Source organism: Lolium rigidum, chromosome 7 (assembly GCF_022539505.1).
Source record: "Lolium rigidum isolate FL_2022 chromosome 7, APGP_CSIRO_Lrig_0.1, whole genome shotgun sequence".
NCBI lineage: Eukaryota > Viridiplantae > Streptophyta > Magnoliopsida > Poales > Poaceae > Lolium > Lolium rigidum.
The window spans coordinates 233,238,561-233,255,530 of NC_061514.1; the positions used below are offsets into that span (position 1 = coordinate 233,238,561).

The 16,970-nt window shown below is 45.7% G+C and overlaps 2 protein-coding genes across 2 annotated transcripts; both read right to left on the minus strand.

The window, feature by feature from the left end:
- Window positions 1-4,275: 4,275 nt before the first annotated feature.
- Window positions 4,276-7,523, minus strand: LOC124675825 (serine carboxypeptidase-like 2). The gene is given in 14 exon segments (XM_047211898.1): window positions 4,276-4,489; window positions 4,674-4,719; window positions 4,898-5,130; window positions 5,211-5,282; window positions 5,369-5,536; window positions 5,600-5,680; window positions 6,057-6,112; window positions 6,115-6,129; window positions 6,132-6,156; window positions 6,285-6,425; window positions 6,512-6,634; window positions 6,736-6,812; window positions 7,027-7,172; window positions 7,292-7,523. Coding segments are annotated over 14 exon segments (1,461 nt in total). The 5' UTR covers window positions 7,486-7,523; the 3' UTR covers window positions 4,276-4,405.
- A 1,818-nt stretch (window positions 7,524-9,341) lies between these two features.
- LOC124675824 (spindle and kinetochore-associated protein 1 homolog) lies at window positions 9,342-16,365 on the minus strand. Its single transcript, XM_047211897.1, has 8 exons — window positions 16,290-16,365; window positions 11,710-11,825; window positions 11,542-11,632; window positions 11,381-11,442; window positions 10,496-10,601; window positions 10,383-10,412; window positions 10,199-10,312; window positions 9,342-9,752 (listed from the first exon to the last, which is right to left on the minus strand). The coding sequence occupies exons 1-8, from the start codon at window positions 16,356-16,358 to the stop codon at window positions 9,675-9,677; spliced, it is 666 nt and encodes a 221-aa protein (XP_047067853.1). The 5' UTR covers window positions 16,359-16,365; the 3' UTR covers window positions 9,342-9,674.
- Window positions 16,366-16,970: the final 605 nt, after the last annotated feature.

The window sequence follows — 16,970 nt, forward strand, 5'->3', positions numbered from 1 at the left end:
ATCATTATAGTCACCCACAGAAAATTTCAATCGCACCCTGTGAGTAACTTTCAGTTTGCCAGATTTATATAACCACTCAATGCAGTGTGGTTGCGGATGCTTCCATGTAGGTAATTCTAATGCATCCACCAAGCTCTTACTGACCACATTGGTATAGTTTCCATTATCAATGATGAGCTTGCAACTGGTGTTATTGCATTGAGTATGAAAAATATTCCACCACTACCTTTTATATTCTATGATGTGTGCATGCACACATTTCACCGTCAGTTTCTTGCAATTCGCAGTAAGTTCATAACCATTCGACAAGTAGTAAACCTCCTCAAACTTCTCACTAGTAGGATCAGTAACCTCTTGTTCATCGCTAGCAGAAATATAGCCGTCCTATGCGTGCAAGAGATTCTTGGCATTGTCTCATATGTTCCCTGCCTCCACAAGTAAAACACGCAATATGTGTGCTCCACTGATTACTAGAAACATATCTCTAGACAATCCCGATTATGGTACCTCCTTATGCAAAGAATTGTTGGAGCGTGTATTTATGGTCTAGAACTAGCACTAGGATCCTCTATACGTGCCAGTGGTGGACCTTAGTTGGGGAAATTGGGCCATGGCCCGCCTAGTCCAGGGAGATTTATTAAGTCTAATACCAATAAAATTTGGCCCAAAAGCGTCACATTTTGGTCTGATTCAGTGTACTGGCCCGCCTAGGTTTTTGGGCCTAGATCTGCCGTTGATACGTGCACTCCGACATGTGTTCGCAGCTGAATTTTGGCGTCATTTAGCAGCACGTAAGCAGTGAACACAATGGCTGCAAGTTGCATCTTCTTCTCCTCGGTGTAACGATGAGAATAGAAAATTTAGTCGACGCGCATCTCTCAGTCTAAGTAATCTTCAGGCTCACACTTTTCGAAACAATCTTGGTCGTTCGCTCCACCACGGGCAAGAACTTCAGCTCGAGGATCATGGTGTCGTGGTCGTGGTGCGTACCCCGCGGCGATAGCAGCGTTGCCGACATGGTCACCAACTCGTGGGGCTGGTTGCACCGGCAGAGGATGATTGCCCACTCGGCCATCATGTGGAGGCGGTGCGGCCGGTGGTGGTTCTTGCAACGGTTGCACTGGCCCTTGAGGGTTCTCAATAATAGTTTGCAGGGGGCAATCTAACGCCCAGGTCATCAAATCTTTGGTCCATCTCCGCCTTCAGATTGTTGTGGCACCGTAGGATAAAATTGCATGTGAGGTCAAATCCCCCACGTACATTCTCGGGTAGATCTTCAGCATATACAGTAGCGGTTCTTCATCCAGAACATCCGCATCAGTCTCCTCCTTGACAGATCCTGACATCTTGAACAAAATAGTACCGTGATCAACCTAGAAATCTGATACCAGCTCATAGGGCACAAACTAGCAAAACACCGAATTCATGTGAATATGTACGTGGCCCGATCTTTCACGATACAAGTAGTAGCAGCAAATATTTCCAATCAAACAAGGATGCAAGATCGTAAGCAGAAAACTAGTGTTGAGTATATTGGATCAACTCCACGCAAGGCAGCAACAAAACCCCTCATGGATGAGCAACAAAATTTGGTATTCCTCGACATGAGACTTTTTAACTCACGATAAAAAAATAATCTACGATACAAGGCCGAAGCCTGACCCATGAGCAACAAACTTTGGTGCTCCTCGACATGAGATATTTCTGTAGTTTTATTTAACTCACGATAAAAAATAATCTACGATACAAGGCCGAAGATCTACCCTAAACCCTAAGCCTGCCTGTTATATAGGTGACCCATGACTCCTACCTAACCTACCAAAAACCTATGCAACCAAAACTGATCGATCCGGACTCTCTCCCTCTTACAGTATCTAATACATCTTTCCTAATTAATTATGCGGCTACTCGTAGATCAATAACTAGTTTGAAAAATGAAGGACTTAACTATAGCTTAGGATGGAAAAGATCGATTCGCAAAAAAATGGATGGAAAAGATCGGAGTGGGACTTCGATCGTTCCAACCATGATGGACGGGCATGGTGTCCTGAACATCGGTATTACTGTATCCGGTGCAACTAACTGGACAGGAATATTGACAATAGAATTAAGAACGTTTCTTGTTGCCGCGATATGTCGACTTGGTCGCCGAAAGGGGAGAGGATAGGGAGAGGCAGGGCGCGTCAGCATCTACATCCTCGCCACTGGGACTAGGAGGAGGAGCAGCCGGCCGAGCTAGGCATCAGTCATGGCGCACTGGCACGACGAGGGACCGGACTGAGATTTTAATTTTTCCTTTTTTATTACTTTTTTAGATATTTACATATTCTCACCTTAGGAAATTGCTCAGATTTTTGTCACGTCGTCCGTCCAGGTGGGTCCCACTTGTCAGAAAGGCTATCAATTAGGTATCATTGTTCCATTAGTGCACATTGCAAAAATGTTATAGAGTTCCAATTTATGGGTTTTTTTACAAGTGGTAGTTTTTCGAAATTTAAGCACAAAAATGGTAGTTTTATGCTAAGAACTTCTAGAATATACCACTTTCAAATAAAGATTATGTTCAACTATATCGTATGGCCAAAAAAATACTATATGGTATGGGCAATGAAGAAGGTTGTGTGCATCTACTGATGCAGAGGCAGAGGTCGGGAATACCCATTTCGAAGAAAAAAAACTATATGGTATGGGCAATGAAGCAAATTAATAAATATCCAATTAATGCCACGAAACTTACAATAAATTGTTTCCCTCAAATTGAGATACGTGTGTTGCTTGAAATATCGGGTTCGGGGGAGCGTCAATTTTTACGGAGGAGAGAGGCGGCTCGAGGGGGAAACGGTTGAGGGCTCATTTTGTAGCTTGGATGTTGCATGTTTAAAAAAAAATGTTTTTTGTTCCAAAATACTACGTCAGACTGTTATTCTAAAAAAAAGTGCATCACTGTGTTAATTCTGAATACCAATCTTGTAGTTGTAGTTATAAAGATTGGTAAGAGAGGGAAATACTGGAGCCTTCACCACTTTTCCCCTCCCCTCCCACCGCTCTCGCTCCTCTCCTTGGTAGTCGCAAAGATCTTACCGGGCTGCCCCCAACTCCTATCCGGCGGCGCTGACAGCCGGAGATGGAGAAGGGGGCGCCGGAGTAGTTAGGGTAGCTAGGTTTGTTGGCCGTGTGCCGGTAGTGGGCTCTTTGCCCGGTAGTTGGAGATGAGCGGCAGATCTCGCCGCCCAGATCTTGCTTGCTTTAGGGCTTCTCCTTCCCTTGCTGCTGCTCTGATGGGTGGAGCCGGCAGTGGAGAGGGAAACCACTGTCTCCCTGAATAAAACATTGGCTGCGGGCTAATTTTTTGTGCTCGGGTGTGGTGCTCCTCCGTTCTTGATGGCCGGCCGAGGTGGCGAGGAGGACGAACGGTGCGACGCCACCCACCCTGTGACAGCGAAGCCTCCGGCCGGCCGTGGTGGTGAGGAGAGGCGAAGGTGCTCCTTGGTGGCCTTTGCATCTAGAAGTGGCTTTTGCCCTCTGGTGGCAGGGGTGGTTCGTGCGGAGCAGTAGAGGCGACATGGCTTGGCCTCTCTTCCTCTTCCAAGCTGTCGAGGTGACGGTGTGGGGGTGGTAGGTCGTCCATGGCCCGCATCTCTTCCTCCTGCTCCGGGGATCGACGAAGAGCGGACTTGTCCTCGGCCTTCTCAAGCTGTAGATCCTGGTTAATCCAAGCTTCGCGCCGGACGAAGCTATCCGCGGCTGAGAGAGCCGCTTTGTGCTCGTCAGAGTCCTAGCCTCTTCTTCCCAGAGGCCAAGAAGAGGTCCAAGGGGAAGATCTTGCACTCCTGCCACGACGCTGAACCAAGTGGTTCTTCCCCGGTGCCGGCGTCCTCTATGTGGTGGAGCAAGTCGACGGCGAGATCCGTCAGAAGCGGTGCAGAACTTGGAAGACATGATGGCTTTTTACCAAATTTTTCTAGGGCTTCTTCTGTAAAAGTTCAGTCCTTATCCCAAAATCCCCTAATCTATAGGGGATTTGATGTAAAATGTAACCATCACTTGGTCAATATATGCAGCTTCTAGGGTCTTCGGACCCTATTCCCGTTCAAAAGAAGAAAAAAAGAGGAAAATGGGTCGCAGGTTAATTCTGTTGTAGTGCGTTCCAAATGTTCCAGGTATTCCACTCTTTCTCATCCAAAGAGCGTAAGCTGCCGGTGCAGCATGATACGTTCTTTTTCTTCTAGACCATGCAGGTCGATATTTAGATAACGGTCTGCACCGAGAATAATATTTTGCATTATGAGTTCTCAAGTGTTTCGTCTACCTTGGTACACCATCCTTGTACATTTTGACCAATTATCACTCTGGATTTTGCAGTGTGATGCACCGAGTAAAAACCATCTGAGGCTGAAATTGACCATCAAAGAGTTTCACCAGAAACCCACCTTGCAAACATAGCAAGGCATTGCTTTGGCATGTACTCTGGAGCAGTATGTCCGCCGCCCTAATTAACAAACGACAAATTAATATATATTTATTCTTTTTTGAAGAACATTATATATTTATTCTGTGTAGTATATCATTCTTATATGTTAGCAAACCATGCTACAACCCCTGCCATTGGCGTACAGATAAGGTCTGTGCACAGAAATGGAAAAATGGGAAAGAATGACATCCAGGTCTCGTACCTTCACGGTTGCGAATGTGAGGTTATTTGAATATGACCTTGTATATCTGCATATAAGAGAAGATCCTCATGAGCATCAGGACATGCATGTGTCAACCCATCCAATTGAAAGTTGCAACCCACGACTGACAAATCAGTCCTGAAAGCACACTGGCATGCGGGGACAAGCTAGAATTTGTTTTGTTTCACAATGTGCTCTCAACTAGCTGGTGTACTGCGACTCACCCTGCTACTTGTGCATCGACATACCATGGTCTCCACTCATTCACAACAGAGAAATTCAGAGACCTGATCCAGGCTTGCGTGCCGATGAAAGGTATGATCATGTCGTGATCACCACTGTAAACTAGACATTTGTAGCCTCTTGTGGTGACCTCGAGATGATGTTTCACTGAACTGTGAATATCGTTAGCGTACAGTATGTCGTCATTGCATCTTATCCATAAAGGAACTGTTCCCTGCAACATAGAATGTAATTGATAAACATTACCAATCAGGAAGCAGCAACTGATTATTCACGACACTTGGTGTGAATTACCATGTGGATACCAAGAGCCTCTCTGACTATTTCATTGTTTGCCCATGTTCTGGACATAAGATATTCTGCCGGCTGTGATGAAATCCGAATGGTTAGAGAGAATCCGTTTATGTTCTAGTAAGGAAGAAGAGCAAATTAAGTTGCGCTTGGTCACTAACTCTACACTCTGTAGAAATCTTAGACAGTTGAAGCCCGGTCCTGGCAGTGTAGTCTTGCAGCCGGAGCATCTCCCGTGCACCTGAACTCAGCTTCAGATTGTATCGATGTGGGCTTGCAAAAGTGCACATTGGCTCCAGAATATGGTTTGGCCATATGTCCTTGACACACTTTGTGAACAAACCATTTCAATGGCTACTCATACAGAAATGGGAAAAAAAAGAATTGGATACCTTATCAATGACATCATGACTACTTGTGCACTGACGGCTTTGCTGTCTGCTTTGGTCTGCACCGCAGCTATCCTTGTATGCCTGAAAATACCAAAACGCAAAATAACGATAAACTGAACTGCAAAGGCAAGCATAATACTAGTATGCAGACTTGATTTCTTATTGCTGAAACAAATACAAGAATATTCATCAAGTTTCTTTACTCCCAGTCATGCAGAGTTACCGAAGCAAAAGGACTTGCATGAAATTGTTCACCCCTGTTCTAAAATTTAGTAACCTGTTCACACATTTTTATTACCTACTGAAACTATTACAACATTCCCGGAATAACAATATGCTACAGCTTGCAACTAGTCGTATATATTTGAGTATTTTTTTTATCGAAGTACCAACTTAATATATGAGGTCATGCATGTATCCAAGTAGGAAGATCGCTTTCACAAAGAAGAAATAATACCTGGTACATTTCATCAGATATGAGACCCATTCCATGAGCAAACGGTACTCTGGCTGATTATCAAATTCCCATCCGTGACTGGATTACCCACAAGATAACCCTGATCATGACATGTCACATTAGCATGGAAGTAAGTTGAAGCTAAACTAACTTTCGGAGGTCATTTACAACAGGGACGGGATCAAACATGGTAGTTGCGCTCTATTAGCGTACTGTAGAATTCTCAACCTTTAGATTAAGAGCTGGCCCATTGCCATCTTCCTTCCCTTTAGCAATTTCAAGGGTGATCGCTGGCACAATCATACCACTGTAGGAGTCACCGGCAACGTAGAAAGGGTTTGACAAGAACTCTGGGTGCTCATCAAACCACTGCAAAAGTAAGAAACGTTAGCATCTGCGGTCCGTATATATATGCTAGTAACGGTTGGGTGATCAAACAAGTGTATATACGTGACCTTTGTGAGGAAGGTGACAATTTGAGTGACAGCTTTGGTGTCACTTGATTCGTATCCTTGTGGTGTTACGGAGTATGAGAACCCAGTTCCTACCGGGGAATCCAGGAAGATGACATTGCTAACCTAGGTGGGATCAAGACGTGCAATTCAGATTCATATATAGTCATAATTAAATTATAAGGAGAAGATGATGAAGAAGAAGGATTAGAGATCGGAAAACCTGCCTTTGTCCATGCGTCTGGTTTATAAAGCAGCTTGGGCAAGCCATCGACGTAGGTGCGACGGTCAAAACTCAGAGGGCCTGCACATACTTGATTATTTAGATCATCATATATAGTAAAAATGTTTTTTGTATTATACAGGTAAATTCAGATCGCTTGGAAGCATATGGACAGTTGGCTTTGAAGCCAAACATACTAGTACAATAGTTGCCGATTGTTTCCAAGCAGACATATGAATAGTACCGTTTGATCAAGGAAGGAATGAAAGGTGCAATCGATTTGGGAGTTACGTACCGATCTCGTAGACGAGGCCAGAAAAGGCGGAGCATCCAGGGCCACCAGTGAGCCAGAGCATGACGGGGTCCTCTGCCGGGTTCCTCTCCGACCGGATGAAGTAGTAGAAGAGGCGGACGCCATTGCTCTCGTCAACCTCCACATACCTAGCTATGATGGGGATGCGGTGCATGTGTAGTTCACATCACACGAGAAATAAGCCGAACAAATTATTTACTGAGTGGAGAAAGCTTGCTGATTAACAGAGCTAGATGTATGTACTCACCCTGTTTGGAGTTGGAAGGGGAGGGGTCCCTCGAAGCCAGGGAGATGCGTGATGATATTGCTCTGCTGCTGCTGCTGTGGGAAGCTGAAATTTGAGATGGGGATGGATCTGGATTTGGAGGAGGAAGAAGAAGATGATGATGCAGAAAAGGGTAGAAGGAGGAGGAGGCAGATGGAGGCAACCAGCGTCCTCATCGTGGCCTTGTGTCGTGGTTGTCTCTCCCGCTCTGTAGTTTTGTGAGGCTTGGCAGTTGGCACACTGCCTTTGTTGGCAGTTGGCACACTGCCTTGTGTTCCCCCGGGGGGATCGTGACAAGCGATCGTCCGCTACGTGGCACATGCGTGCCCTTGCAAGTTGCAACGTCAGAGGTAGAGCGGTGGATGGGGTCCACCATTAGCTTATCGTTTTCCGTCGCTTCTCTCCAGATGAAATTCCCCTCGTTAGGGCATCAACGCGGCGATGGGTCGAGTCGAACAAAAACCCTGTTCCGCCCGGATCCATCCCTAAAACAGATGGCCGCGGCGTTCGGACGATCCAAACCCGGCCTAAATCTGGAACGATTTTGCATGGCCGCGGACGTCGATGGTTGGCCGCTCGCGTCCGCCCCTTGTCCGTCCTGGCCCGCGTGTCATAGGCAGAAATAATTTTTCTTCATTAAAAAGGTACCCATTACATTTTTTTTAATCTACTACTCCTATTCTAATACGTACAGGGTCGGCGGCCTCGCCGGCGACTCCTCGCCGACGCGCCGTCGGGGCCGTGGATTTCACTCGACGCGGACGGCCTGTACGCGTGAGGATTCCACTCCAGCTTACAAGCTGGGTGGCGCGGCGGAGGCCTTCATCCAGTGGACTGCACGAGCTCGTCCCCCTCCGGCGAGGTCGTCGCGACCATGCTCGCCGCCTGCGGCCACCGCTGTTGCCGCTCCGGCCATGGCGATGGCGATGCTTCTGCGAACCCGTCGATAGATGGCGCTGCTGCAATTATTGTGCAACGTTGCTACAAAGGATGGCCGGGCCTGCTACCAACGGCATAGCGCCCGCCTGCTCAGCCGCCACCCATGGCGCATGCCCCGCTCCTCCAAGCGCACCAAGCCAGGCCCAAGGCACCCACCTCCTCGTCCTCCGACGGCCCCCCAAGCTTGGCCGGCGCAGCTGCAGCCATGGTGTGGTGGAGCATCGGTGCTGCGAGGGATGGCAGGGGCGGCGTTGCTACTTGTGGCTGTCGGCGTCGCTACACGCGGTTGGTGGCCGTGCTACTTTGTGGCGTTGGCGTCTGCTACAAAGGGCAGCGGCCGCTGCTACGAAGGGCGGCGACGCGACACATATGCTACAATAGGTGTCCGCGTCCGCTACAGAGGGCGGAGGAGTCTGCTACAAAGGGCGGCGGCGACTGCTACAAAGGGCGGCGGCGCGACGGCGGCTGCTACAATAGGTGTCGGCCTCTGCTACGAAGGGCGGAAGCGTTAGCTACAATAGGCGACAGAGCGACAGCGTCAGCTACAATAGACACCGGGCGGCGGCAGCGGCTAGCGCTACAAGCGTCGCCGGCAGTTGCTGTAAGGTTGCTACAAACAGGGGCGCCGCGTGCTGCAAGGAGGCCGGCGGCGGTGGCGGTGCTGCCGGACCAGGCGACGGTGCTGCCGGCGGGCGGCGGTACTGTAGGGACTTGACATCTCCGCGTGGTGCTAGGATCCGCGTGTTCATTGGTGTCCTTCGCTCTGGCCTCTTGGCCTTGAGCACCATAGTTCGTGAGCTCTGTCTTTGAACTAAAAGTTTAAGCTATCTTATTTATGAGGAAGAAAACAAGGCCAAGTCATCACAGCGGGTGTTCAGAACTTAAGGTCATTAGAGGAGAGCGGTTGGTCCCGCTCACTTTCGCCAGTCATCATATTTGCAAACTGTTTCTGCTGCGAACATGATACCTGGAAAGTGACCCATTTCTCGCTTGCAGCTTGCAAGTCGACAAGACTGGTAAGAACACGGTGAGCTTGCTTTCTATATCACCCACTCTGGAGTAAGCAGCTCCAGAAAGGATGCAGATGTAAGCAGAGGAATATATCAGGGTTTCACCTTTGTTTTTGTCTAGCTCTTGCTCAGCTACTCTTAAAAAAAACTCTTAATAAGCTACTTACATATGAAACTGCAGCAGAAAGGTAACAAACTAATGATTCATACATATAGGATGAGAGTTCTGACTAACACAGCGTCTCACTCTCACAGAAGAGCGGACACATGCGGCCACAGAATCACAATCATGCACTCAAATTACATGGACTACTATAATTGCAAACCAAACTAGGCAGTAGCATACAGGCTGCACAGATGCGTGGCTCCGGCAATATAACCACATCAAATGTTCATGCTTCTAGCAACCCTTCCATTCAGCGTTGTTTCGCTAGTATGAAGACCCGGTGATGCCCAATCCGAGTCTCATGGATGCGGCCAAGATGACGAAGGACCTAGAAAACAGTACAGGATTATCATGTCCATATTTGATATTTGGAACTAATTGGTTTTGTTTTAATAGATTTTTTTTGCAGTTGATGTAATATTCCCATAGTTTCAAGTTTTTCTACAGTTGATGTAACATATTCATGAAAAGTGCAGTAGTTTTTGTGAAGCTGGAAGGAAAGTACATGCACAGCAATATTCGTTTATAACTTTGAACTGGTGATCACTTAAGGATAGGGGTAGAAATTTCTTTTCTTCATCTTGTTCAATGACTACTCGGATTCGTCAATGTACTTGCTAGTTATTTTTTCAGTTACTTTAGACTATGGAAACAAGATATTAGAAGAACAGATGCAGTAGCAAAAAAAAATTGTCATTTGTTCATCTGTGATCATGAAGAATAGGAATATACTATAAAGTTTCGACCAAAGTGGTTAAAGATGCAAATACTCACGGTAAGGATAGATTTGCCTGTGTGATCAAGCTTTAGCCCAGGCCCCTTTATATCAGCTTCCAGGAAGAAATGCTTCCCCTTCGCTGCCTCAGTGGCAGCTATGTCCCTTAGTTCCTAGACAGAAATTACAATATGATTTTTTCTACATGATGAAATCAGATTAACAGCAATGTCCAGAACTTACCAAAGCCCTTTCCCATGTGTCTTCAGATAACTGCAAGAACGTTGAGAGTGGTAAAGAAAATGTCATCTCAAAAAGTAACTGCTTATCAGCGAAAAGTAGCGCAAAAGGGAAACCTTTTTCTTAGGACATGCAACAAGATGAGCATTAGCATCTGCATATGTTGCCATCTCGTTTATTGCAATGTTAACCTTCTCCAGTGTAAGCCTCCCCCTCATGTACCTGTAGTAACAAAATGGGATATCATATTTAGTGTCTAGTTATGAAAAAAGCCATAAGATTTAATCACTATCATCTGAGACGAGCAAAATAGAATTTGCATATTCACCTGACAAAATATTAGGAAAGATGATTAATGTTTCCAGTGGCATTTGGACTAAGCAAAAAAAAAAAGACCATTTGTTCTCCTAAATTTTAGTAAATTAGCCTGGAACCCTTTTCTTAATGTCAGCCACACCGCTATTTATCACATTATTTATTTTCTTCAACTCAGATACCTCAACTCGTTCGACAAGGTAATACCAGTGATATACAGAGGTATAAAACTAACAGATGGTTATTGATGAGTTCAAAATGAAGAGAAAAGACCATGTAAGGAAACACGACCACATGTCCCACTACCAGAGTGATTGGATGACACTAATAAACCAAATCACTGCCTCAGAACAGTGCGCCCTACAGGCAGCAGAAGATTACAATGCAAACAAAGCAGATTCAGCCGAGCAGATTTGTCTAGGCTCTACGTAAATCACAAAACAGTCAGCTAGCAACTCTGAGTATTTGTAGAAAAAGGAAAAGGAATGAGAACACACACATCACGTATGCAGAGTAATACTGGGAAAAAAAAAAGCACTTGCATGTACATAAATCGGAAGCTCTAGCACAGAGATGTAAAAGAATAAAGGGCCGCTCAACCAGGGTTAGAATATCAAAAGTGGATGGTTGCTCTTATATGAAGCAATGATACTGAAATGAAGCTACAGGTAAAATTGATAACTTACGATGACAATGAGTCAAGCTCCCCGGTGGATATATACCAACGAGGTGCTGCCCCTTTCCCCTTCTTCACAGAAACAAAAGAAGGCATTAGTTCAACAAACAGAACTTCTTTTTAAAATAATTATAGCTAACAGTGAATATTACACAAAATAAAATTCTTTACTTTGGGAGCTGCAACTGGCTCATCCTTAATCTTAAAATCAGAGTCCAGAAATTCTGCAGGTGTGTTGAAACTAAAGCACTCAGGCAACATCCTGGAACACAAACAGCATGATTCTTGTCACAAAAAGTGAAGATAGAGATAACAGATAAAGTTAATAGCACCAAGTACCTTGCCGAGCTCTGTTCCAGAGGAGTAGCAACGATATCCTCACGCATCCCAGATGGCATGTTTGCAAGCATGTGCTGCAACTTCTGCTGTTGCTTCAAGGATTTCTCCACTAGTTTCTGCATCAGGATTTAAAGAAACCACAATGAGAAGTAGCCACATTTCAACAACAGACTGAACAAAATTAGGTTCAAAGAGGTTAAGGGCAAATAAAAAATATCATCCCCTTGTAAGACCCGCATATGTACTGGCCAGTGGTCATGGGTCATCATCCGACCCATCACCTGTTTCATGCCCAGCCTGAAACCAACCACTCTGCCCAGTGCCCAAGTGTTCAATGGGATGCTTGGCGTATTAGGCAACAAAGCAGGCAATGAAGTTGCTAACTACCAGGTGTTCAACGAAGTGTCTCCAAAGAAAGTTCTGTATAATAGGAGACTCCACAAGGTTACACATGATGCCTACCAGCAACAATTCATGCCATGTTAGTTGGGTGTGGGTGGTGCGAAGGTGGAGCCACTCGCCAAAAACTCTGACAGTGTCACCAATGTTGGAGGTTTGCCTTTCTTCCAGAGCTTGATCTAGAAAGCCTCCCAGAGAAGGATATTATGGAACTATGTGATAGCAGCTGACTCTGCTCTTGGATTCTGATCATGTCGTGTTCATCGAGGAACCATGATGGCCCGCCGCAAGAATTGTGATCCCAAGAATATGTCATGAACTCATGATGTAGCAGTTGTTCACGGAAATACCGCCATGGGGCTAGGTGGTTTCAGGCTTTCAGCCCTGGACACCGTGAGCAGCAACATATGGGGAAATGCCATCATGGAAGCATGACAGCTTCAGTTCTGGTCCTGGTGTTCATGTGTTTGTTTTGATAACGGAAACAGGAATGTTCGACCGACAATCCTAGTCCTCACATGTTTGTTGGCAGTTCTCTGTCTTTGGCATTAACAGTGGATGTGAATCCTGGTGCTTTTCTCGCTCTTCTATAAACATATGTTGAGGGATCCCGCCCCCTCTGGTCTCGTTTTTTAAAATAAAAAAATCCTGGTTCTTACCCCCTGTTCTTACGAGATTTGACGCGTGTTCAGTGGGGCTGTTGGATTTGTACAGGTGCAATTTGAGTTGGGCCAGCCGGCATCCAGTTTACCCTCACTCTTGAAGATGTTGAGATCATCGTGACTTTGCGCGCAAGCAATTTATGCCAAGTCATGGATATATTTTGTTAGCACTTTGCACATGTTTCACAAATATATCAAATGGATTGGCAGAAGAACTGGGAAGTGCACATGGAATTATAAGCAGTCGTACTAATAGTTGAGTCTCACATAGTGCTAAGAAATTTCCTCTATCTAGGGAATATGAGCTGTCTTCTTTGAGAATGATATTGCTGTATGCAAGAGATTTAGATTGGCAGTGAGCCCTGTTGACATGATAAAGAAATTGCATCTTGGCAAAATTTGGCAAATCTTTGAAGCATACGTGGGCATAGTAACTTCTGAGTCCAAAATGGATAACCAACCAGTGTACATATCAGATTTATAGTTGTTTGGTGCTAGTGAACCTCATTTGACAATATCAGCATGCACATGGGAATGCCCTGACCTTAAAATGGGAGCCAAAGGTTTCTATACAGATAATACAAGGTTATGGAGTGATGGTATTTCAGGTGCTAAAGCGCTTAGACAGGTGCAAGGATGTATGTCCATTGATCCGTTTTAGAAAACATTCAGTACAGACCATCTCCCAGACGGCATGACATCTAGTCGATCATTTCTGAAATTTGGAAAACAAATTTCAGTACAGACCATGATCTCCTGACATGCGGTCCAATATTTCTGAAAAAGTGACAGCACTTCTTACAGCTGGAACACGTGAAACTAGTGGCCGAGTTTCCGAGTTGAGAAATATTCAACATATGAGTTGGAGCTACAAGGTGGTGCTAGAGGAACAAGTCATTGTGTGGGGGAAGCCAATGTTTTGTGGGGGCAGGTAATCTAACATCAATCCCACATATGCACTGGACTTTTAAGTGGGCATGGACTGGCTCGAAATTCAGGTGGACATAGGCTGATGACTCTACTGGTAGCTAAAGAAGCAGCTGAGGAAAGGGCATTGAACAAATGAAATGAAGTCTCCTGTCCATTTTCTTCTTTCATCCATCATACTGTATCTCCTCTTCTATCTCGCTGATTTCTGCTTCTCTTGACCGTTATTTGGAATGGATTTTGACCTCACATCCCGGTAAGATGGTCAGATTGAAGGAGTGGTGCCCCATCTGGTTGATGGGGGGCTATCTATTCTGCAATATGCCGATGACACAATTCTCTTTATGGACCATGATCTCGAAAAGGCAAGAAACCTGAAATTAATCTTATCAGCTTTCTAGCAGTTATCGGGTCTAAAGATTAATTTCCATAAAAGTGAATTGTTTTGTTTCGGTGATGCCCAAGACGAAGCCAACCAGTATGCCGAATTATTCGGCTGTGGTTTAGGCTCTTTTCCAACTAGCTACTTAGGTATTCCGATTCATTATCGGAGACTTACCCTAGCCGAATGGAAAATGGTCGAGGAAAGATTGCAGAAAAGACTGAGCAGTTGGAAAGGAAAGTTACTATCTCTTGGTGGAAGATTGGTGCTCATAAATTCAGTACTTACGAATATGGTACTATATATGATATCATTCTTCCAACTGCCGAAAGGAATTCTTCATAGATTGGACTATCTCCGATCTAGATTCTTTTGGCAAGGAGATAGTGAGAAGAAAAAATATCGGTTGACCAAATGGAGTGTCGTATGCCGTCCCAAAGATCAAGGCGGACTTGTTATCCATGATCTAGAGGTTAAGAACCAGGCCCTACTAGGAAAATGGTTGGCTAGGTTCTTAACGGAGGATGGGGTATGGCAAACCTTGTTAAGAAGGAAGTATGTAGGCTCGAAAGCGATGTCTTAGGTTTCGTGGAAACCAGGAGATTCACATTTTTGGGCCGGCATTATGGCTACTAAGAAGCACTTCTTTCCGCATGGCTCTTTCTCCATTAGGGATGGGTCGGAGATTCGTTTCTGGGAGGATAGGTGGTTGGGAATAACTACTCTCCGGAAACAGTATCTAGCTTTATATAGGATCGTACGTCATAAGGACATAACCCTTCAAAGGGTGATGGAAACCTCTCCACCAACTATGACCTTCCGACGTAATGTAGTCGGTCTCCGCTTGACTAACTGGAATGAACTGCTACAAAGACTAGCTCTAGTTCAGTTGGTCCAAGGGAAAGATCTATTTCGCTGGGAACTTACTAAGAATGGTAAATTCTCAGTGAGGTCCATGTATGAAGCTTTGATTCAACCTATTCAACCGGTTTATAACAATAAAAGGATTTGGAAGTTGAGGATTCCACTAAAGACGAAGGTCTTTGCTTGGTACCTTCGTCGTGGTGTTATCCTCACCAAAGATAACCTTGCCAAAAGGAATTGGCATGGAAGTAAGAGATGTGTTTTCTGTCAAGAAGACGAGACAATTAAACATCTGTTCTTTCAATGTCAATTTGCCAAAGCTATATGGTCGATCATTCAGATAGGATCTAGCTTATACCCTCCCCGCAGCATTGCAAACATTTTTGGCAACTGGCTAAATGGGATAGAGGTTAGGTTTAGGGGTCTTATCAGGGTGGGAGCGTTAGCCGTTATATGGTCGCTCTGGCTATGTAGGAATGACAAGGTTTTCAATGACAAAAATTCTTCTGTTATGCAGGTTATCTACAGAACTACGGCTACGCTCTGTTCATGGTCGCCGCTTCAGCGATTGGAGGACCGCGACCTCTTTATGGAGGTGTCTACACGATTGGAGAATTCGGCCAAGGAGTTTATTACCCGACATGGGTGGCTGCATAGTCTACGGATAGCGGCTCTTTCATCATGATCTATTTACCTCTATGGGCCATCTCTTTGTACTTCTTTTTTATTTCCCGAATAGTGTCCGTGAACGGCTGTGTGCATCCTAGCTATGCAGAGGCCGGGTGTATTACGACAAACTTTGAAGTAATAAAGCGCCCTTTTTCGAAAAAAAATATGTACTCCAATTTAAAATTGCTACAGAGTATACACTCGTAGCACAATTCCTATCCCCTTTTCAAAAGAAAAAATAAATCCATTTCATGCCCTATGATTTAAATCAACCGGTCATCCATCACAAGAGCAGCAAGTGGAACAAGATTAGCCCGTTTTGTTTAGCAAACACCACCATCAGTGGACAATTTGCATCCCTGATCCTCACAGTCAGGGTAGGAACAAGAGACGGGCACACACAATTACTTCAATCTTTTAATGAGTCCTACTCATGTACTGTTATCGTAACTGTTCCACCATTTCCCCGAAAGAAGATGGCAGGGTTACCCAGATTAGCCTCTCATCAGGATATCCTAATTCCTAATGGTTTCCCCTTTCCCTGTTTGCTATTTACCAATTACCACACCGGTTCTGGATTCTCAAAGAAACAGAGAAAATAGCATTCAGAGACAGACCGCAGCCCAGTAGGGCACGAGATCTGGCAACCTGTGGGTACACTGAGCACGGAACGATACCTTGGCCTTGGGGATGGCGTCGAGCTCCTCCTGCAGGCGGCGACGGATGGCCTGCACCTGCGCCTCCATGGCCGTCACCGAGGCGTCCACGGCGGCGAGGTCGGTCACGGCCGTCGCGGGGTACACTGCGTACGGGTAAGATTAGGGGGTCAGGGCCCACGACGCTAGGGTTTCGTGAGTGGGCTGGGCTGGGGGGAAAGCTCACTGTTCCGGGCAAGGGCGAGGTCCTGGAGCTCGTTGACACGGGAGCGGAAGGCGGTGGCCACGGCTTCCAGTGACGAGCTTGCGGGGTTCGCGGCGGCGGCGTCCATGAGCAAGGGAGGCCTCGGCGGCGGGCGGCGGGCGGCGGGGACAGAGAGTGTGCTTTGGGCGGGAAGGAAACGGGAGCGTCGGGTTTGGGAAAAATTGGGAACTCGGGTCTTGTTTCAGCAGTCATCCGTGGGCTGGTGTGAGACAGTGAGAGAGCCAGACAATTTCCCGGGAGCGCATCGTTGATTCGTTGGGCGCGAGTTTGGTTTGAGTTTGACAGTAAATTATGGTCAGGATAGTTATTGATTCGTATATTTTTTATGCATTTAATCAGGTTTTAAATCGTTTCATTTTGGATATATTTATACTTCTTTTTCCCCTGAGCGGAGGAGTAGATATGGGTGACAAACTGGCAACAACTCACAATGTAGA